This window comes from Jatropha curcas, chromosome 10, assembly GCF_041381405.1.
Source record: "Jatropha curcas cultivar XTBG-Jc1 chromosome 10, XTBG_Jcur_1.0, whole genome shotgun sequence".
NCBI lineage: Eukaryota > Viridiplantae > Streptophyta > Magnoliopsida > Malpighiales > Euphorbiaceae > Jatropha > Jatropha curcas.
The window spans coordinates 4,186,629-4,209,473 of record NC_143160.1 but is presented as its reverse complement, the minus strand read 5'-3'; the positions used below and the strand labels follow the sequence as shown (position 1 = coordinate 4,209,473).

At 34.5% G+C, this 22,845-nt stretch overlaps 5 protein-coding genes and 1 long non-coding RNA gene across 8 annotated transcripts; 4 read left to right on the top strand and 2 right to left on the bottom strand.

Moving 5' to 3' along the window:
- Positions 1 to 2,611: 2,611 nt before the first annotated feature.
- Positions 2,612 to 4,441, top strand: LOC110010190 (uncharacterized). 2 transcript variants are annotated; one of them, XR_002285175.3, is made up of 4 exons: positions 2,612 to 2,969; positions 3,086 to 3,212; positions 3,376 to 3,401; positions 4,092 to 4,441. It is a non-coding gene; the product is annotated as an uncharacterized LOC110010190 (long non-coding RNA). The 2 variants fall into 2 exon arrangements; XR_016318510.1 differs by having other exon boundaries at positions 2,612 to 3,212.
- A 953-nt stretch (positions 4,442 to 5,394) lies between these two features.
- Positions 5,395 to 7,795, top strand: LOC105640210 (elongation factor 1-delta 1). The gene is made up of 8 exons (XM_012224463.4): positions 5,395 to 5,536; positions 5,893 to 6,003; positions 6,095 to 6,211; positions 6,295 to 6,388; positions 6,538 to 6,655; positions 6,811 to 6,924; positions 7,227 to 7,388; positions 7,556 to 7,795. Coding segments are annotated over exons 2-8 (693 nt in total). The 5' UTR covers positions 5,395 to 5,536; positions 5,893 to 5,917; the 3' UTR covers positions 7,558 to 7,795.
- A 632-nt stretch (positions 7,796 to 8,427) lies between these two features.
- LOC105640209 (UPF0235 protein At5g63440) lies at positions 8,428 to 12,237 on the top strand. The gene is made up of 7 exons (XM_012224462.3): positions 8,428 to 8,623; positions 9,198 to 9,312; positions 10,100 to 10,253; positions 10,403 to 10,499; positions 11,170 to 11,258; positions 11,377 to 11,445; positions 11,945 to 12,237. The coding sequence occupies exons 1-7, from the start codon at positions 8,509 to 8,511 to the stop codon at positions 12,002 to 12,004; spliced, it is 699 nt and encodes a 232-aa protein (XP_012079852.1). The 5' UTR covers positions 8,428 to 8,508; the 3' UTR covers positions 12,005 to 12,237.
- A 385-nt stretch (positions 12,238 to 12,622) lies between these two features.
- Positions 12,623 to 15,299, bottom strand: LOC105640208 (large ribosomal subunit protein uL22y). Of its 2 annotated transcripts, XM_012224461.4 has the most exons (7): positions 15,162 to 15,299; positions 15,017 to 15,053; positions 14,736 to 14,776; positions 13,660 to 13,890; positions 13,439 to 13,541; positions 13,247 to 13,314; positions 12,623 to 12,935 (listed from the first exon to the last, which is right to left on the bottom strand). In XM_012224461.4, exons 1-7 carry the CDS (start codon positions 15,162 to 15,164, stop codon positions 12,870 to 12,872), a joined length of 549 nt encoding a protein of 182 aa, XP_012079851.1. In that variant the 5' UTR covers positions 15,165 to 15,299; the 3' UTR covers positions 12,623 to 12,869. The 2 variants fall into 2 exon arrangements, with proteins under 2 accessions (XP_012079851.1, XP_012079850.1); XM_012224460.3 differs by lacking the exon at positions 15,162 to 15,299 and having other exon boundaries at positions 15,017 to 15,062.
- Positions 15,300 to 15,478: 179 nt separating this feature from the next.
- Positions 15,479 to 18,080, top strand: LOC105640207 (SWI/SNF complex component SNF12 homolog). Its single transcript, XM_012224459.4, has 3 exons — positions 15,479 to 15,615; positions 15,910 to 17,572; positions 17,773 to 18,080. The coding sequence occupies exons 2-3, from the start codon at positions 16,032 to 16,034 to the stop codon at positions 17,840 to 17,842; spliced, it is 1,611 nt and encodes a 536-aa protein (XP_012079849.1). The 5' UTR covers positions 15,479 to 15,615; positions 15,910 to 16,031; the 3' UTR covers positions 17,843 to 18,080.
- A 2,990-nt stretch (positions 18,081 to 21,070) lies between these two features.
- On the bottom strand, positions 21,071 to 22,845 carry CYP94B1 (cytochrome P450, family 94, subfamily B, polypeptide 1). Its single transcript, XM_012224457.4, has one exon. It carries the CDS (start codon positions 22,767 to 22,769, stop codon positions 21,243 to 21,245), a length of 1,527 nt encoding a protein of 508 aa, XP_012079847.1. The 5' UTR covers positions 22,770 to 22,845; the 3' UTR covers positions 21,071 to 21,242.

Below are 22,845 nucleotides of genomic sequence, written 5' to 3'. Positions count from 1 at the left end.
TACTGGCGTAACATAGCAAACTTTGGTCTAGTAGGTGGTTCAGGTTAGCTAAGCTCTTTGGTTCTTCCTAGGATGCGCCAAAGCTGTTTGGTTTGGCAAGTATTCGAGTTTTGTCCTGTGGTTATTCAGATGAAATCACTACTTCCTTTACGTGTGTGGGTGTTTTTATTATTATTATTATTTCCTCTGTTTCACTTTACAATAAATAAATATTTTAACTTATTTCATTTTAAATGATGATTTAATTATTTTTCCAACTTTATTCATATTTATTAGATATTTTATAACAAAATTAGACGGGATCTTTTAATTTTAAGAATGACGATTTAGACATTTTACTCTATATTTTTAAAAAATAAATATATTTCAATTATTTTTTTAATCCTAATGAAAATATCAAATGTTGTTGTTAAAGTAGAACGAAGGAATTATTGTTTATTAACCTAACTCATCATTTTTTTATGAGTAAATTATGCAAGAATTATAATTGAGCCATTGAGTTTTAACGATAAAACAAATTTTAAATTAAAATCAAAATAAAAAAAAAATAATGTTTGATGTATTAATTAAATTGGTAAAAACAAGCATTCTATTTATCAAGTCTCGCAAAAATAAGATCAATAAAAATGCAAATTTGTTAAGTTATTCCTATATTATTCAAGCTTTCTTTGTAATTTTGAAACTCAAGTAAAAATTAATGTATTATATACACGATTGGGTAACTCATTCGATTATTCAAATATAATATTGTTTTAAAGATATTCTGTATTATAATAAATTGTTAATTTAATACAAGTTCTAATTATTCAATAAGGAGTAAACTATAATTTTTCAACTTCACTGTAAATCTTGAAGTTAAACAAAATCAATTTGACCAAATAAAATATAAAAATAGAAATGAATTACATTCAAAATTTATATATTTATATTTATGGTGAAATTAGGGAAATAATAAATTAGTCCCTAAATTATAGTGGAATTAACACACGAAAAATATTTTTTTATAAAAAAATTAATCACGAAATCATTAACTTATGACTCCGTTGACACGTTGCTTATTCCATTCAAAATAGTCTCTATTAACAGACAATTGGATAAGAAATCGCTTCATAAATTATAATTAAACTAATAATAAGGTTTCTAATTTATTATCATAGTTAAAACATTAATTCTTACCTTATAAATCTCCATGTGCTTTGGTCCATTTGTTTTGTATAGAATGATCAAAAAATGTTAATAAAATAACAATTTAGAACTTAAGATAACTTAGTTTAGTTGTTGAAATACATCAGATCTTGGAGAGTGTATTTAAATATAATCATTCTCCGGTTTGAAAATGATCAATTTCTCGTTTAATTGCTAAACAGAAAGTGAGAGGATATCCTTAAAAAAAAAACAATTTAAATATCTCATAATTAATTTAAAAGGATAAAGATTTCATATCTTAATTTGAATATAATTCATAAATCAATTTATTATTTTCCATTGAAACTAAACAAAATAAGTTAAACCGCCGTCAAATTCCAGAATATATTATTTAAAATTTATTTTTTGTATTATTCAAATTTTATTTGATGAAAGATGAAAAATGACATTCAGGGGGGTGTCTTTTTTTCATGCAATGTAACTAACTTGAACGTTACAGTTAATTTTAGTCGTCGATATATGCACGTGGGACGTGGACTGTTGCTAATCTGCTCGTGTAAAAAGGCAGAGATTTTTGACGGCTAGCATAGCAGCACTAATGTAAGTCAATTTGATGGTGTTGATTGTTGAGAGCTCTAGTATTGTTTGCCATTCGATTTTGATCCGCGGCTGTGGAGTGAGAAGCGCGAGCCACTGTCCGCACCGTACACTGGATGATCACCCACCGTCATTCATGACGTGGGTACACGTAGATCATGATTTATAACGAGCAAATTTTCCACACTACATTACTGCTTGTTTGGCAAAGGCTAACCTAACGACATATTTGAAAGAAGTCTAGATTTTCAAAGAGCGGATAAAGTTTATACAGTGTTTGGATAACAATTTAGGAAGGAAAGAAAACACGGAAGGAAAATAAAAAGGGTAAATATTGAAGAATTTTTTCCTTTGATGTTTGGATATTTGAGAGGAAAATAAGGAGAGAAAATGATTTTATGAATAGTGAAAGTATGAATTAACCTTTATTTTCATTAATAAAGTATAAATAAATAGGAGTAAAATTATAATTTTAATCATTTTCTTCCAATTTTCTTCATAAATTAGAGAGAAAATAATACAGATTCCATAATTTATTTTTCCTTCTTTCCATATTTTTTCATTCGAAAACAAGTGAAGGAAAGAAAATCGATACTATTTTCCTCCTCAATTTTCTTTCCTCTCCTATTTCTACCGATCTAAATGTATTGTCAGTATTATGATATATTAAGTTTTTGAAGCCTAAATTTTAAAAAAAGATTAAGACGTGCAATAATTGAAAGCCATATAAATGTAATCGGTTAATTGAATTAGCAATATAACTTTTTAGAGATTAATAATATAATGTCCATCATTTAATTTGCGTTTGACTTATTATTATAATTATATACAGTGAGAGTAGGATATAGATAAAGCCCTTCGATGAGAATTAGTGCCTCCCACCTGGCGTCGTTAATTTGTCACTGTATCACTGGCTGGATACGGTTTCTTTGAAACACTCGTTCACAGTTGTACATTGCCGGCGCTGAACTCAGCTTCAACAATCTCCTTTTTCTCCATCCATTTATTGTTTTTCTGATTTTCTCTGGAAAGGGTTTCTTGCTGATAAATAATGGTTGATTGTTCAGTTGGTGAAACTACAGGTACGAAAACGGGTTTATGTAGTCCGAGTCTATGACTGGCTCCGAACCCGAGTAAGAGATGGAGCAAGCTCCTTCCTCAGATATACTATGCTCCTTCCTGGCTTATTCTCTGTCTGGGGATTGTTTCCGTACATACTCTATGAGGTTTTCTATGTTTATTTGTAGAGGAAATTTGATTTTAAGAGAATTTTCTTTTGCTTAATTTAATTTGAATTTATGAATTTTTACATTTATTGAACTGTGTCCACACGGTGGTGTAGGTACTGAAATAAGATTGACAGCTCTTGCTTTATATTTAGATGTTGCACTTAGCGGAAAAAGTGTTTGCTCCTGGCTATGATTTCTGCAGTTCCTTCTTTCTTGATTTCAATGATATTTGTTGGAAAGGTAAATTTTTTTTTTTTTTTTTCATGAAGATTTTTTTCTTTTTGTTAACTCCTCCCTTTTGTTTATCACTCTTTAGTCACTCAAGCACTGCCTAGACTGTGTTTAGTTTCATTATTCTGCAGATATAATTTATGATTTAAGAAACCTATACTTCTTGTTGCAGACAAAATGGCTCCTCGACGAGGTCAGGTAAAATGCTTTTGTACAAAGGAAATTTTACATAAAATAGCTGAGAGAATTTTTTCTTCTTGATACGCCTCCTTCACCGTAGAGTTCTTCCAGTGTAATGACTCCGTCATGTTAACTGTCTCAGAGGAAACACTTGCACATATCTATTTCAATAACACGTTGAACTAAATAGATAAGCATATAACTAAGATAAAGCATGTAACAAGATTGAGGCGAACATGAGAAGGGGTTCAATATTTTACCTGTTCATTAGCATATCCGAAATCATCCATGTTGAGAGGCCGTATATCAGCGCTGCCACCTAAAGCTGAAGTAGGTGTACCTTCTGCTAGAGCAGCAGCTCGTCCCTGTCATTAATGATGAAACAAGATCATGTTATTAGATGCTAGACAGAAAATAATTACTCCTACCCTCACCCCCTCCCAAAAAAAAACAAAAAACTAATATCTGAAAAATAGCTTTCGAAGAAAAGTACTTGAAAGCACCAGAGATGAATTTTACTTAGTACTATAGTATTTACGGAAGACTGTTGCTGCTAGGGATGATGAGTGAATGGCTTGTACAAGAACCCAGCATTGACAGTATGACTTCATCACTAAATCAAATCAATTAACTGTTACCCTTTAAATTAGCAGTTTCTGAACAGCAAAGAAGATAAAATTAAAATCCACACCTTCTTTTCCTTTTCAGGTATCTCCTTAATTGGGCGGTGAGCAGCAGTTGCACACAGGTTCTACAACATTAAGAAGTATGAATTTAAGCCAATCAATAAGCAACTTCAAGTTAAAAAAACTATTTAGAAGCAAAGAGAGAGAGAGAAAAAATGGTATTCCTTGCATATACAAACTTATCAGGAAAAGAACGAGTGCTAAAACCTTAAGGTTACTTCCAGAATACCCATCTATCATACTGGCAATTGCATCAAAATCAACATCAGGCGACAAATCTTCCTTAGTCAAAAGAACTTTCAGTATCTTTGCTCTATTTGGAGCATCAGGCAGATTGACCATCAATCTGTGCAAGAACATGTATGGACTACTTTCCTAAATTGATAGCAATTTGAATTGAATGAATATTTAAATTGATGCTATAAATATCTTTCAAAAAGAAAATTAATCCTTTAAATGTTTGATTATTTTCACTAAAATTAAACAAATAATTTGATTATATACTCCAATAAGTTTTGATAATTTGGTTAAACAATGAATGTTTACTTTTGATATATAATGTTATTAAAAGTAAAATTTATATTATAAATTATATTAAGTTTTTAAAAATTTCTACATGCTTTTAAATTTGCAAATAAATTTTATCAACATAATTTGTGTACATCAATTTTATTAAAATTAAAAATTTTAAATGCTTTTTTTTTTCCATACTAAACACATAACATTCGTTTCTAATCATCAAGCCCATAAAAACATGTAACATGTAGTTATATGAGAATCCAAGTATTTGTATCTATTTAAATATTAAGAACGCACTAATTAGAGTATGAATTTAAATTAATATGTAAAAGGAAGTTTGAATAACTCGTGAAAAAATCGATCAATGAAAAATATTTTTCTAACCAAAAGGAAAATAATTATGTAACAAAAAATGGATTTCAAATGTTAACAAGCTTATCGTTTATATTTATTAATTAATCCATTAATTGTCAATAATTACCGGTGTGATCATTGATTACTAATTGTTGTTGATCATAGATACTAGTACCTATGATTGCTACAACTTTTATTATTTATATTTTTTTTCAAATTTAATAATAAAATTTCTTTATAATTTTAAATAATATTCTCATTCTTATAATTTATAAGTTAAAAATTTCAACACTTTTAACTAGTAGTATTAAGAAAAATATTTTCTATATTTCAAAAGTAATTTATTTTGTAGAAAAATTACGGACCGACAAATTGATTATTCTTGTTGTTACAACTTGATTAAAGAGAAAATGGAAGGGCCGAATCAGAATTCTGAAACACCCAATAAAAGATAAAAATCACAAAAGGCAACCACATTCCGTGATACGCGATGCAACATATCATTTCTCACTTATATAAATTCAAGCGTCTCAGAACATTCAGAAAACCCTAGACCTCACTTGCGCTGCCAGAGTATCTGCATCTCTATAACTGGTAAGAGCACAGATCCTCATATTCTCCAACCACTGTGTTTACGTTGATTTAGTATATCAACATTTTGCTATTGATTTTGAGTTATACTTAGATGGATGGCCATGGAAGGAATTTCCATGGTTGCTATTTTGATGTCTAGTTTTGTATCTCAAGTCTCAACATTTTCTCTCTCAGAAAACTTGTTGAACTTCTACTGGAAGTACTTTGAAATGTTTTGACGGTGCTAGCAATTAAAGATAGTGATATTGATTTTAAATTCAACTGGTTTCGACAATGAAATTAAGTGCGAATTTCTTGCTTTACTGGAAAATCTTTCTTCGAGAAATTGATTGTGTTGTTTTTACTTCTACGCTCAGAAACAAGTCACTCAAATAGCTAGCAATGGCAGTCGCATTCTATGATCTCGGCTCTGAGTCTGGCCTTAAGAAACTGGATGACTATCTCCTTACCCGCAGTTACATCACTGGGTGGGTGTCACTTGTTTTATAGTTTTTACCCTCTGGGTTGATTTTGTAAGGTGTGGATTTGACTGATTTTTGTTTGTGTTTTTGCTTTTAGTTATCAAGCTTCAAAAGATGATGTTACAGTGTATGCTGCTTTGCCAAAGGCTCCATCATCCCAATATGTGAATGTGTCCCGGTGGTACAAGCACATTGATGCACTCCTAAGAATTTCGTAAGTAATCACATTATTATTATTACGATGACATGCGTTTTCCTATACCCAGCTGTGATTACTACCTTTGGCTTCTGTTTCAGTGGTGTATCTGGAGAAGGGTCAGGAGTTACTGTTCAGGGTTTTGCACCCGTCACAGAGGAGGCAATTGCAACTCCTCCAGCTGCTGATTCAAAGGTAGTTTTATAGTTTTTTTCCTCTCCCTTATCAATCAGCATTCATCATGTATTAGTAGTGTTTATATATATTTAAAATTCCAATGGTTATCTTTCCTATGTTTGACTGGAACTCTTTATTGTTTCCTTACCTAAAATAATGGTTTTTAGGCTGCTGCCGAGGATGATGATGATGATGTGGATCTGTTTGGTGAGGAGACTGAGGAGGAAAAGAAGGCCGCAGAAGAACGTGCAGCTGCTGTCAAGGCATCTGCAAAAAAGAAAGAGTGTAAGTGTCTCTCATCTTATTGGATGCATATTAGGCTTAGTTTTCCTTGTTATGAGTCGCACCAATTATGTTTCTTTTCTGTTGCTTTTGGACTGTATAATCTGGGCCTCTGATCATAGTTTACTTGCAAAATTCCTTGTTTTTCCCCTTTTCAGCTGGTAAGTCATCCGTTCTATTGGACGTCAAGCCATGGGATGATGAGACTGACATGAAAAAGCTTGAGGAAGCAGTTAGAAGCATTCAGATGGAAGGATTGCTTTGGGGAGCATGTAAGATCTTTAGCTTGGTGCCTTTAGTCAATGTGGATGTAGTTGTTGTCAAATGCTTATTTTGCTGCACTAGTATCATCCATTCCTGGAAACTTGGCTTTCTTCTCAACTGGAAGAAAGAATAGTAGCTAATTGTTGTTATGTTTAGTTGATGGCATATTATTGTCTATTCTAAGCATTTCGCCCAGCATTATAAGCGATGCATTTTCCTTCTGAGTGTCTTGCATGGATAAGTATCTTAAAGGATCTGTACATTGTACTTCTGGTTCTGATATATATATATTTATTTATTTATTTTGCAGCCAAGCTTGTACCGGTTGGATATGGTATAAAGAAACTGCAGATTATGCTTACTATTGTGGATGACCTAGTGTCTGTCGACAGTCTAATTGAGGAACATCTGACTGTTGAACCAGTGAATGAATATGTCCAGAGCTGTGACATTGTGGCCTTCAACAAGATATGTAAGTTAGAGCTAAGCTTTTCTTTACTATTTGTTCAGTTAATGTATGCATTTATTTTATGCAATAATCAATTTAATCTCTTTGGTACTTAAATGCATATACTAGAAAGCATAATTCAGATATATATTGCGAAGTACTGACTTTTACTTTATTGATTCTTGTTGCAGAATTTGAGGATCCTTCTCACTTGGACTAGGTGCAGGAGAGGTTTCACTTTATGAAGATTGCGGAGAAATGATATTATGCTTCTTTGATCTTCATATTCCTATTTTTGTTACACAAAAACCTTATTTAAATGTTTCTTGTGGATTTTTGTCCTGGTTGAATGGTTGTTTAATGTAATGTTATCTATCGAATGTTGACAATTTTTTAGAGCCAGAATGGGAATTTTAGCCTCTTTTCTATCATCCGTAATTCAATACAAATTCAGATTACCATGTGAGAAGAGGATGGATGTAGAGCGTGACCTAACAAGACAGTATTCCTGAAGCTTACAAAGTTACATTGTTGAGCATGATGTGACTATGCTAGTTAACGACGATACGGGGATTGAAACTTAATTTGTTAACGAATCAAAATTGGAGTGGGGACAATTATTTTAACAGAGTCGAGCAAAATTTTTTAATCTTTTAGGGGGTTAAATATAGTTTTTTTTTTTTTTTTCTTGTATTTTTAAAGATCAAAATGTCATTTTTCATAAAAATATTTTTTTAATTTCTTGCGCCCCTGCTTATCATCTTGGTGAGGTAACTTGTAAAGCAAAATGATCTGAATGTTAGGCCGCCTGGCTTTTACATAAGGGGAAGCAGAAAGCACGCGTAACTTCTCTGTTTAAATGATTTTTTTATCACTTTTCATTATTTTATTTTCCAGGTATTAGACATATTAACCAAACACGTTCAAGCTATACTTCCTAATGAGTGTATTTTGAAAGTGGGTGAAAATAAATCCAGTGAAGTAAGCGGGAGGCTGGTTAAAATCCCACGGCATAAATGCGACATCGTTTTACAATTGTAGTTTTACAAACTTAAGAAGCTCTCCCTAGTTCGATAAAAGATTAAACACAGGCGAAGAAACAATTTCTGAGTTCGAAAACCAGAAGGCAGATAGAGAAAGAAATATGCCGAAGAGAACAACGCACACGTACTCGAGCGAGGACGCAGCTCCAGACGGTCCTAACTCTGATCTCTTCGTCTATTACTGCAAGCATTGCAGCTCTCACGTCCTTATCACTGGTGCTTTCTCTCTCTCTCTCCCCCTATACCTATTAGTTGATTCTGGACTCCGTTTATATCTTTATACTGCACATAGATCTTTTCTCTTTTTGCCTTTTCATTTTGAGAAATTACTAAGGCAACTATATCAATTTCCATTTGATAACAATAAAGCTACACACGAGGTCTTTCGTCAAACAAAGTTTTAAATTGATATTCAGCTCAAGTTGAAAGCGATGCACGTTAGGAAAGCTTATCCGTTTTGCTTCTGAAATCAAAATTGGCCAATCCTGTGAATGAATTTCAATTGTTGAATGCTATGAGAAATTTAGAGCAGTAAAATTCGCGTACATCGGAAGAAATTCATTTTGTTTGGTTCAATACCTAAACATTTTCTCATGCTGTGCAGTTATCTATAACGGAAACCTCCTTGATTATCTGATGCTTTTATTGCTTTTCACGAGAACGATTCCACCTAATGGAAAATTGTAATTTCAGTTTATTCAAGCCAATATTAAATAATTTAATTATCAAAGTATAAAGAAACTTCACTATTTCATTTTCATTATCTATGCTGAAATATGTTTGTTATAAGATATCCAATTGCAGAAAATGCCAAAAAGGAAGACGGATAAAGCATATGTATTGGACAAGAAGAAGCACCTTGCAAGATTGAACATTAATGAGGCTGGAAAAGTTCTCTTGAAACGGTAGTATCTATAATTATCCTCAATCTAATTCATTCTTCTTATACTCTTCTTCTCTTTTGCCTTTTTTTTTTTTTTGGGGGGGGGGGGGGGGGGGTGGGGTTTGGGGTGTGTTGGTGTATTTTTGCATTTCTTACAAGTGATACTCGGTTTTTTCAAGTTTCCATTTTGCGTTCATGTGCTTCACATAAAAGTTTTGTAGCTTGCCAATCCATTTGTATTGTGAGCAAGTGTTATTGTTTCCCCTTTCAGCAAAGGAGGTAGTATTTGTTTATGAGGTTAGGAACATTATTGGGTCCAGCGTGGACTAATCCTCATTGAATAGCTATTGTTGCTGTAGATACAGAAATAGGATAAGTTACACTACCAATATCAAGCCATGATGTAATATGTTGATTGGGAAAGAAGACGAGACAAATGTGAAGGGATAGAAATCCATTCTTCCCCATGCTATAGTATAGATGTTATTCTGGACTTCAGGGTTCACTTGTTGTCAGTATTGTCTCTAATTGTTCATATATATATATGGTACTGAATACTAATTGTTAAGGTCTAAAATGCCATTGTGCATAGGACCTCTTTTGCGCTTTGAATGGTACTAGATGGTTATTTTTGTTTACCTAAGTTTTTTGTCATCATTTATTGAACTGCTAACTTGGTATCAATTTGATAGTAATTTCTTTTTTATTTGAACTTATTGGGGACACACAAAATGGCTTGGTATTTGTATTGTAAATATATGAAGTTGCATTGGAGCTCCTATTTATAATCCTTGATTATTCTTTTCTAGGGGTGAAGGGAAGTTGGAGAAGCAATTTCGTATGAACTGTATCGGTTGTGGTCTGTTTGTTTGCTATCGTGCAGAAGAAGATCTGGAAGCTGCTTCTTTGATATATGTTGTTGATGGTGCACTCAGTACAGTTGCTGCTGAAACAAATCCTCAGGTAAAAATAGGTTTTGGTTAAGGCTTTAAATGATCCATTGATCTTGATTCATGAATTAGGAGAATTTCATATCACATCTGCTGAGCATACAACTTCATTTTCTTTTGTTCATGAATTCCCTTTCTATATCTTTCTGAAATATGCTATAGGATGCTCCTGTGCCACCATGCATATCACAATTAGAAGGAGGACTTGTTCAAGTGGCTATAGAAGTGGAAGACCGTGCCCAACGCTCAGCAATAACAAGTACTGTGACTATTCAATTTCTATTTTGGTGTGCATCCTCTTTCTTATCGTTTGTTCTGCATCTCTTTTGCGCTCTCAATTAAACAGAGTAAAGCTTTCTTTTCTAGGACTAGTGATGCAATTAAACAGGTTAATGAGTTTGTCATTGATAAGGTAGTTGTCTGTATCTGTCTTTCTTACAGGACACATGAATAAACTAAATTCAATGCTCACTGTATTGTATGGATATGAAACTTAGTTTGGGCATAAAGATGCATGCTCTGGAATTATTATGTAGGATGAGCTCCCTTTACGTACAAACATGTGGATCCCAGATGGGGCCCACTAAAATGTGAACAGTATGGAGCTTGCTCTTTAATAACTTGCTATATATATTGTGTAGATACATTTCTTTGTGTAAAGAGGAAAAGGGAGAGGTTAGTTAGGAGAACATGCAGCGGTTATCTCTGGAACTTTTTCTAGGAACCTTGGATTCTTAGTTATTAGAATAGTGGGTTACTAAGATTGCATGAAGAGGCGTACTCCATGAGAAACAGGAAAAGAATACTATGTGTCTTACCTGGTGATATTATGAACTTTGTATTTGCAGTGCTTTAAGCTAGAAATCTGAAACTCTAAAAATGATAAAATTGGGTAGTTCTTGATTAATGAAGTTCATCTTTCTTACCAGGAGTAAATGCTGATGATGTTCGAGTCACTGTAGCTGCACCTGCAGCTCGTGGGGAAGCTAACAACGAACTTCTGGAATTCATGGGCAAAGTATGCTTTATATTTTGCATTAGCCTTTCTATTAATTGTGGGGCCAATAAACTTGAGCCTAGAATTATCGATCATCACTTTTCAAGAGAGGAGATAACTAGATTTGCTTTTCACACAGGTTTTGGGTCTGAGACTGAGCCAGATGACTCTTCAAAGGGGATGGAATAACAAGTCAAAACTCCTTGTTGTGAGTCAATTGGTCTATAATGAAGTTTCCCTTTCCCTTTTCTGTTTGCCTCTGCATCTGTGTGTTCACTTTTGCAATGCTTGCAAGTTCAAGTTTATTACTTCTCTTCTGCCTTCATGTTGCGCCCCATCTTACTCTTGGTTTCTGTGTTTGTTCAAATGGTAATCTTTTCATAGATTTTCTTGGTTGACATCTCTTCCTAACCCAAGAAAAGAAAATCAACAACCGTACTTGTCTTGTACATGGATAAAAGTGGTGGATATGCCCTTTAGTTCAAAGTAACTGAATTATATTTAAATCTATGAGCGTATGAGACTATTGCGTTTATCCTATAATTTGTTATTAGACTGAGTTGGTTATCCTTGTTGTGGATTGAATCAAATCTAGTGCTTCTCTAATAGAAGTCTGATTCTTTGGCATTATCTGTGAAATAAAAATGTTTTGTACTTTACTGAGTTTTCCTCTGCAATTAAAGAAAATAAATTACTTTATGTATCAGGTGGAGGATTTGTCTGCTAGGGAGGTGTATGAGAAGCTTCTGGAAGCTGTACAACCTTGAAACCGTCATGGATAATGCTGCGTTGTCATTGTTACTGATTTTGATGAAATAAGCTGTGTGCGACTAAAATGTACTTAGTATTATCGAAAGTGCAGGGTCAGAATTTTGATCGAAATGATCCTGTAACTGTGCAAGAGAAGTAATTTTGTGCAATCTCTTACACATTTAATTTTCTTCATTCGAACGGAAAAATTTTACTCAACAAGAAGGAAGTTTTTCCTTCATTGAACTTTTGAAGCAGTGTTAGGCAGTTAATCGACGGAAAGTCGCAACCTGACCTTCAATAAGTTGATGTAATTATTTGAAAAATAAGTTTCTAATCTTGCCTTGAATGGAAAGCCCCATACGAATTTATAAAAGAGCATATTTCTAAAATCAAAAGGCTGCTTACCCAAATTCACAAGCAAAATGCAAACTACCCTAATCAGTGGTGCCAGTTCTGAAAGAAAGAGAAACACTAATTAATCAACTATTTTTTATTTTTTCAAATTTTAAGTAGTTTTCCAATGAATTGCTCATTATCTTGATGTTTCGCCACCTAATTCATCACAGTAACACACTTGCAGTTCTAAGCATGAATAGACAGATCCACATTCGTAAAAATAAAAGACACTAAAATTCCGAAAAATAGCTGCTTAAAATTTTCAGAACCTCCAATATCAAAATTTTAGAGAAAGCTTTCATATCCCAATCTTTGGCCCATCCACTGCAGAGTAGGGGGATCAGTTTACAGTAAGAGTCTAAATGAGTATAAGATCTAGGACAAACATCTCAGAAAACAAACGCAGAGGTCACTGATGAGACAGCATTCCAGCAGAGAAGAAACAGATAAAGCCAATTTTCAGGACCTGTTTACTGCTTGCCTTCAGGAGGAAGCCCCACTGCGTAGAGCTTGGGCCTTTGGTTTCCTAGGAGCCAGATGAGTCTCAGGCTGCAAAAGAAAAAATTATCCCAGGATGAAACACCATATCAATGTCAGAAAAGACTCAAACATGAAAATGATCATCAATTCAATATACTAAAAAATTTCTAGAGATTGAAGTTAACTTAAACCCATGAATAGCAAAAAATGGATGCAACCATAATCTATCACCAAATTATAATATCCATATCTCAAATACCTCCATCTAGACATCATGTGATGTCATTTCAAATTTCCAACTCATAAAAAACACCCAAAGAAAATATGATGCCAGCAAACTCATCAAACGTTTCAAGAGAATTATGGGTATAAAAAGTTACCTCTTTCTTAACAGGCTCTTCTTTTTCTGACAAAATCAACTCAATGTGGCATGGTGAGGACATGTAAGCTGCCAAAAAGACAAGTATAGATCAGCATCAAATGTGCATGCTTTAAGTAAAGCAAGTGGTTTGGAGAAAGAGTTTGGGGCAGCGGGTAGAATGCTACAGTAACAATCTACTGAATGCACTCACGATTTATCCTTCCATGTGCCCTATAAGTACGGCGACGTTGTTTTTGTGCTTGGTTCACTTGGATGTGAGATATGTAGAGTGAATCAATATCCAAACCTTTGACCTAACAAAAAAATAACAAAATGCATATGTACACAGATGAGATCAGAAAGCCGTGATAAACAGCATTAATGCATATATAGGTGAAGGCCCTTGTCCATTAGCCAGAGTTCAATAACTACCTCTGCATTACTTTCAGCATTCTTGAGCAAATCATGGATAAATTTTGCAGATTTAACTGGCCAACGCCCTTGTCCATTTGAATGTCGGTTCTTAGCCTGTGCAGTTCGCCCAACACCACCACAAAAACGACGGAATGGGATAGCTTGCTTATGTGCCATAACATCCTCCAAGTATCTTTTAGCCTTAGCCAAATGCAACTTTCGAATTGCATGAGCAGTCTCTCTGGTATTCTGAAGTAGCAAATAGAAAAAATGAAGTGCATGCAATAAACTCAAGAATATCAATGAAATTAGAAGTACTGTTCCAAATAATTTGAAAACTAAATGGCATTAAAAGATAAGCCAGAAGATGCAACTTCAAGCACATAAAAAAGCAAAAATAACAGTGAATAAAAGGAATACCAAGGATTCTTAATGATAAAATTGCACATGCAATTGTTCCTTTTAGTACCCAATATGCCATTGCACAAATAATTACTAAATGTGAAGGCAAGCTAAGCTTTCAGAACACTTGTATCACTAGCATGGAAACACTGCCTCGTATGACCAACATAAAATAATTGATCATTCATCATGGCTACACATACAAACTAATTAAAATTATAAAGGTGTACACACTACTGGAAAACCATGCTACTATTATTAACAACGAATAAAGGTCACGGAACAGCTATTCTACTTTGTGACCAGGTTTCTAATAAGATTCAGCTAAATCACATCATTCTGGAGCCTCTCTAGGTGTTTCTACAAACTGATAGTTCAATAGGTGATGGCTATCTCAATACTTAAAGGACAAACCATGGTTTTAAAAACACACGGTTGGAAAAATACCTAGATGTCACAGTGGACAGTGGATCAGTTACAATGACAAAGACACATCTAGAGACAAAGTAAAAAATATAACTACTACCAGTTTCAAAAGATACGGATTATGCGAACCAATCGTGCCAATGTGCTGGAAATAGTATGAGATCAAGAAAACACGTTCAAAACAAAGATGCAATGTAATAGTAATGCAAGCAAATTTCAGTTGACATAGCGACTATAGTAAAATAATCAAATACAATAGAATATACCTTAAAGTGAACACGAAGATCAGAGCCTCGGGCTTTGCATGCTGAAATATAGCCATAACATAGAAATGAGATTCACTTCCCCAATTCTATCCACTATACACGGTATGCATTCACACATTTAAGAACCAAAATAAGAAGAGCACGATGTCAGTATTTGACAACAAAATTCAGATTTCCTACATATTCTCATCAGCCAAACACGACGAGAGAAAAAGACCTCACAACATTAATTACTAATTAAGAGAGGAAAAAAAAATACAAAAATTAGCATATCCACTCACACTTGGTGGGATTGTCTGGTTCTCTCGAATACTTCACCTGAAACATCAAACAAACAAAATCAATAACAAAAACCGAAAAAACTTTCAATGATTCAGAAAAAAAGAAAGTATCTTTAAACCCAAAAAATGCAAATTTCACACGCACCATGGTTGCAGCGTCTAATGATAATTCCGTTTCCAAACAAAAGGAAATGGCCAAGACAGGATTGCACGAATCGAAGAAATAACGAGAGTTGGTTAAAAACCCTACACAGTGCTGGCGGTGCTAGGGTTTACCCTTTCACAAAACTGTGGCCTTTGGGCCTTCCTAGCCCAAGTTTTATTTATAAATTTGGTCTTCATTTGGGCTTTAGTAATACTGATCTAGGCCCAAATCGGTGCTACGTTGATGAACTCTTTCGAAAATTGTCATTTAAACAGGGGTATTTAAGTCATTTAGTCACCAGAGAATAAATAACCACCGTTTGGAAGGAGTGAAGGAAATCGAAAAACCAGAGTTGGCTCCATAAACAGCCGATTTGCAAAGCGAAGACAATTTTGAAATTGACAGAAGTAAATACAGAGCTTAGTAGTTAAGCTCCAAGGCACCATTTGTTTTTGTAAGAAATCTCGTTTTTCTCTGCTTTCTTTTTTGTGTTATTTATGTATTTATGTGTAGGTTTCAATAATTTAGCAGTCCTTTTTGGTTGAAACGGGTGAAATTCCAAAACCGCAATGAAGAGCAAGCTTTAGGCATTGATTGTATGTTATTATGTTTTCTATATGCTATTTGTGTTGGTTGCGAGTCAGAATCAGGGTTTCATTCTCGCACTAGGGTTTTAGAGCTCTGTTTCAAATTGAGCTGATTTTATTGTTTAGGTCCGCTGAAAAGGTTTCAATTGTGTAAATTGTAGAAATGAAGCTTTTTTAAGGATACAAGAAACTGGGGTTTTCGGAGGCTGTATTTGAAGTTTGATGTTGTCTGATATGGAAAGGAACTTTAAGTGTTTGCATTACATTTGGTCTTTGGATAGGGATGCCAATGAATAATAATAATCCTGCAAAAAGCTTAGGGGCACCACCTACATTTGCCAATTCTAGTGTAATATCACAGTCTACGTCCATGAACACCCAATCAACCCATCTACTGACACACTCACAACCTCAAACACAAGGCGCGTCCACCTTTCCAGGCCATTTTCAGCTTTCTGAACCACAAGCACAAGTGCTAGGCCATTCACAATACGCACAGGCAGCTCATGCTCACTTCCAAGCTCAGTTACAATCAACTAATCAATCCATTGCCCAGCCGCAAAACTCTAATCCTAGTAATGTTGGTGTATCATCACCCTCTGTTCCCACCCCTGGCACTGCAAGTGCCAAAAGGGCTAACCCGAGACCACCTTCAAGGCCTCCAGGAGGCTCATCCAATAGCAATACAGCTTCACCATTTAAAACAATGGAATTAACCCCAGCTGCGCGAAGGAAGAAGCAAAAGCTTCCTGAGAAGCAAATACCTGATAAAGTGGCTGCAATGTTGCCAGAGTCTGCACTCTATGCGCAATTGCTTGAATTTGAAGCTAGGATAGATGCTGCTATGACAAGAAAAAAGATGGATATTCAAGAGTCACTAAAAAACCCTCCTCGTATTCGGAAAACACTTCGAGTATATATTTTTAACACTTTTGAAAATCAAGTGCAAGGAGAGAAGAATAATGCAGAGCCTCCTTCTTGGTCATTGAAGATTGTTGGGAGGATATTGGAAGATGGGAAAGATCCAATGCTGGCTGGAATTCCACAGAAACCATATCCAAAATTCTCATCGTACTTCAAGAAAATTACAATATACTTGGATCAAAGTCTCTATCCAGATAACCATGTAATTCTATGGGAAAGTGCTCGATCTCCTGTACTTAATGAGGGTTTTGAAGTGAAGAGAAAAGGAGACAAGGAATTCACAGCGATAATTAGACTAGAAATGAATCATGTGCCAGACAAATTCAAGCTTTCACCCGCTTTATCCGAAGTTCTTGGAATTGAGGTGGAAACTCGTTCAAGAGTTTTAGTGGCAATCTGGCATTATGTGAAGTCTAGGAAGTTGCAGATCCCAACTGATCAATCCTCCTTCATGTGTGATCCCCCCCTTAAGAAATTATTTGGGGAAGAAAAGATGAAATTTGCACAGGTTTCACAGAAGATAGGTCCGCATTTAACTCCTCCGCAACCTATTCATTTGGAGCATAGGATCAAACTATCCGGCAATTGCCCGACTGGAACTACTTGCTATGATATTATGGTTGAAGTTCCTTTTCCATTGCAAAAGGACCTTGCTGCATTTTTAGCCAACACTGAGAAGCACAAAGAAATTGATGCTTGTGATCAATTAATATGTGACGCTATAAAGAAGATACACGAGCATCGAAGGAGGCGGGCTTTCTTTCTTGGGTTCAGTCAGTCGCCGGCAGAATTTATTAATATTTTAATGGCCTCCCAAAGCAAAGATCTAAAGCTTGTTGCTGGAGATGCAAGCCGTACTGCAGAAAAGGAGCGCCATTCTGATTTCTACAATCAGCCTTGGTAAGTTTCTTTATCCAATTTTTCTTCTTGTTATTCTCTTTTTGCCTCTTTCTAATAGAGCCATTTCACACAATATGAAATTTTAACTGTAACAAAGCTGCCAATAGAGTTTGGTTTGGCTCAAGTCAAAATGAAAGAAGATAGGATTAGATAGACAAGTATTGAAAGTATTTATTAAATTTTTGGTTTGGACTCTTTAGGGTTGAAGATGCTGTTATTCATTACCTCAATCGCAAGTCTGTTGGAATTGATGCTCCTGGAAGCACTTGATTGAGTCAGATTGTCAAAGATGGCATGGATGTCGAGGCTTATTCAGTTCTACTTCAGTTGCTAGGCAGAGGTGTTTTATATCCTTTTCTAAGTGGCTTTCTGGTCAAGTGCTTAGCCAGATTATTGTTCATGGTGGGAGTAATCATGGTCAACGAGGAAAAACTCGGCATGATTTGTTGTTCTATATTTGTACAAGCTTAGTTGTTGGAATTGTAGACCTTGTTATTTAGGAGTCACACATAGCATCTTGATTGCCGCTGAAAATAGATATGGACATCTAGAAGTCAAATTCATTATGTATGTCATTGAACATTTAATCTTCTAGTTAGAGAGCTAATAATTTGGAATTTATTAATTATTTTGGTTTTAGATTTCTAATAATTAATTTATTAATTAATATTTTAGGGTTACTTGGAGATGCATTATACTTTCTAGATCTACTCAACCTAATGTAGCCTTTACAAAAATTTTTGATTCAGCAACCTCTTGGTCTTTACTTTTTTACCCTCTGTGGTCAAATTGTGCACAAGGTTTACTTTTTTTTTTCTTTTTTTTTGGAATTGCCAACTTCACTTCTGAAATGACATCAATTTTGGCCCAATCTATGTGCTTATATTTTGAACTATAAGCTTTAATTTCTGGTGATGTTATACTTGTTGAAATGGCCTTATGGTTGTTGGTACTTTGTGCTCTGCTTCATTCTGTTTGCTTCTACTCCAGTTTTTTACTGTTGGTTGCCCCTTCATCCTTGTTGAAATGCTATTGTTATTTACTTTTTATTATCAAAACATGGTATTGCTTCTGCATTTTGACATGTCATTGACCATTTCACTGTTGGTTACATGGTTATCTAATATTCTTTGGAAGAATCTTCAAACCATAGAACCGGAGGATAAGCTGACAGTGGACAACATTCTGCGTTATATCATGCCTGTTAGGAAGGTTCTGTCCTGTAATGCACTCCAAAAGCTATTTTTATGTTCAGAATTTTGATTAGTAGAAACCTTTCATTGTTCTAATATTTTTTATGTATGTAGTTGCAGTTCATGCGTTCTACTATACACACACACACATGTGTGTGTGTGTATCAAAAGTGATGGCTCTGATTCACTTATTAGAATTCCCTATTCAAGAACTTTATCCAGACCTAATCTATTACCTAATGATTTGGCCTTACACAACAGGGCTCCTAATTTCCCATTAGGATAAAATTATTGGTCTCTATTCTCCTATTTTTGGCTATTTTACTGGGTCTACTATATCTTCTTCAGGTATGGAATATATTGCAGCTGGAAGAAAATGCCAAAAGGGAGATCAATATAAATCCAGCTTGGTAATTGTATGGTGCACATGTTGCTCGAGTAGGCACATGCCCTATTACTCTTGTAGGACACCATTCAGCATCATCTAGCTAATGTTGTAGTTTCTAGCATACTTTAGAATGTATATCCCACATGGCCTTGTAAGCTTTCCAACCAATTGATTGCTCTGAAACAAGTAACATATGCCTAGGGTTTTGGAGATTTGAGAGTATTAACTTTAATTGATTACCTACTTGTGCATGTCCTACTTGTTTTTATGCATTCTACAGGGAAATTTTTTGTTTGTCTTCTTTGTTTGCAGCTTTATTGGATCATGAAAAAAGTGGTAGCTCTGTGTTTTATTGTTGCTTAGCTTTATTCATCCATATATTTCTCATGTGATTATTTACATTCCTTTCGTTTTTTATCCCACGTGATGGATAGGTTAAATCTTACACCTACCATCCCATCAAAATTGACAAGCACTTAGCTAAATTGTAAACAGCCAAATTGTTCATCAACAACTAAGTTTTTCTTCTAATACTTTAAAAAAGTTTTCATTAATTTCTTTCAGATATTTTGCTCTCTTTTAGATATTTGTATCCATCTTTGAACCATACTTTCAGCCATTTACAGTTGAATGCTTTTAGATTTCAAATGGAATAGGAGTCATTTTTTGTAGGCCAAGATTTCAGCAGCGTTGGACTTTTCTAGAAATGTAACCCCAAGACCAAAAAGCATTATTAGTTTTGAATTGAACGTCGTCATCGTTTATTATATACATCCAAGAATTTTTGGCAAAACGACAGAAAACTTGTCTCAGTAGTCATTATCGATTATCGGAATCTGCCATTTACAGTTGCTCACATAATGAAGGGTGTTTGGCGAACAAACGTGGACGTTCTTATCAGTTGCATCTGGAAGTCATAGCGTTTGAATAAACCAAAAGGCAAATAAATTATTTCCTAAGGCTTCAAAAATAAAAATACGAAAAAGATAAGTTAAAACGGTGGATTACTTTTTTTTTTTTTTTGTTTTTTTATGCACATTTACAAAAGTTTTGGAGCTATAGAATAGAAAGTAAATGAAGGTTGGAACTTATTTCAGGGTCAATGCAATATTGTTTAGTCTTTATCAACTTTTGAAACCTTCAATATTAATGGTTTGTCAAATTATGTGACGAGCTTTTTCAAGAAAATTGTGCCTACAGAAGAAATACCGTCAGAAGCTTCTGATCCCAGAAGTGCTCAGAAGAAGGCAGCCAAAAAGAAAAAAAAAGGTTCAGAGAAGAAAACTTTATTTTGTTGACTCCAATATTCTGTAATTCGACGGTGACGGTCCAACCATGTATATAAAATGCAACAGCTAAATGATATGGTCATAATCAAATCCTAATAAATCCATACGTGGCTTAAAATAGCTTCTTAGGTAGAAAGACCCATGTGACAAAGAAGATTTGCAATGTGATCCCCATACAGTCATGAGATGATTGGCTTTGAAGAAGAAGGATTACATTATATAGATTAATGCAATAATGAATAATTCGACATATCTAATACCGCACATTCTTTTGATTGACCAATAATAATAATAATAATAATAAAGAATGATTTATTTACATCTATTCTATCAATTAATGGAATAAACCAAATAAATGAATTTTTTTTTTTAAAAAAATAATAAATCAATGAAATAGATTAAAAAAACAAGAATATTTTCTAACTATTCATTTAAAAAAAAAAGTAAATGAAATCTCTATTGTGATTGTAGGTCAAAGAAATTAAGTCTAGACGTGTTTTATCTAATAAAAAATATTAGAAAGAGAAAACAATACAAATTATTAGGTCAACTTTATATTGCGATGAAATTTCGATTTTAAATATTTAAAATAATATTAGTATTAAGGAAGACATGCTAATTAAAAAAATATAAAAAATCCAGATCTAGACTAGACCTAGTCGTTAGAAATATTACAATTAATTTAATAAGATTATCCTTTTTCCACGAAAATATAGAACATGTTTAAGTCTTAATACCGCGTTTGGCGACAGAGTAAATTCATATACTATATTACAAGTGCACGGAAATTGGAAAGATTCTCATCTCCTTCTCTTGACCGTAACCTTCAAACCACCAGCCATATGAGCCGTCAATAATGGAACAAAAACCGGCTGGTTCTGACCAACCGGTTTGATCTCGAACCGTCTTAATACAGAAGCCACAACGAACTTCATCTGTATAAACGCCATTTCTTTACCAAGGCACAATCTCGGACCGGCTTGGAATACCGGAAACTTGTACGGACTCATCGACTTCAATGTTGCACCGCCTGTCCCGCTCCCAACCGGTCCCTCGAACCACCGGTCTGGTTTAAAATCACACTGGTCTTTTCCCCATAAAGTATCCATTCTTCCCATTCCATAGGGGAAGTAGGTCACTCTATCACCCTTCCCTACAAAAGTTCCGTCCGGCAAGACATCATCGGCAAGTGCATGTTTTGAGTCCCAAGCCACCGGAGGATATAATCTCATGGACTCGCACAAACTTGCTTTTAAAAAGTTCATTTCTTTCAGTATTTCAAAATCCATGACTCTTTCACCATTATTAAGTAAAGTTTCAACTTCATCAATAATCATTTTCTCTGCATGCTGATTTTTTGAAAGCAACCAAAAAAGCCAAGTCATAGATGCAGAAGTTGTATCTCTTCCCGCCATAATAAAACTTATCATCATGTCTCTTATAACTTCCTCATCATGTCCAGCTGATAACAATCTTGACAAAAGATCGGAATCCAGTAATTTTCTATCTTGTTCATCTAGATTTTCAAGTACTCTCTTCTTTTTCCGTACAATATCCAGAACAGAGCAATGAACAAGCTTAATTGCTTCTTTAAGCTTCTTTTCAACGCCAATACTAAGCATTCGCTTGATCTTCCAAACAGCATAAACAGGCGCTGCTCCACGCATGGCGCAAATTTCAGCAGCTGTATCAAATGCCTGAACAAGAGGAGGCGAAACATGCAAAGGAAAAGGTTCTGTGCCTAAAGAAACACGACAAACAAGATTAAACGCAAATCTTTTTAACAAATCTTGCAAGTCCAAAACTCTTTCTTCATTTGCAGCCTCATCAAGAATTGGTATCAAACGATTCTCCACTTCTTCTTGCAATGTCTTAACGACAAATTCCCTTAAAGACTTAGTGCTAAACTCATGACTAGCGAGTTTACGTTGAGTACTCCATAATTCACCGTCAACGTTAAATATGCCACATCCAAGAAGATCGCCCAATATGTCGGTAAAGGGTTTGCCTTTAGGAAAGTTAGTGAAGTTGGTTTTAAGCATATGTTCAACATTGACCGGGTTTGCGGTGATAATGGTGCGACGTGCGCCTAGCCTTTGTACTACAATGGTTTGTGTTGGTGATACTGATAAAAGATCGGTGTACCAGTCCAAGAGACGGCCGCGATTTTTGGAGAAAGAAAGCAAACATCCTATGATTGGATAAGAAGGAGGGCCATGAGAGGAGAGTAGTTTTATTTGACTGTTATGGAATTCTTGAAAGAGCGAAAAAAAGAAAGAAAAGAGGAAAAACCCTAAAGAGATAAAGATAATGAGAAAGATGAACATTTTTAGGTTTGTATAAAAAAGAGAGGGATAGAGATTTAGGGTTTATAAATTTTGGAAGTGGAGATGGTGCAAGAAT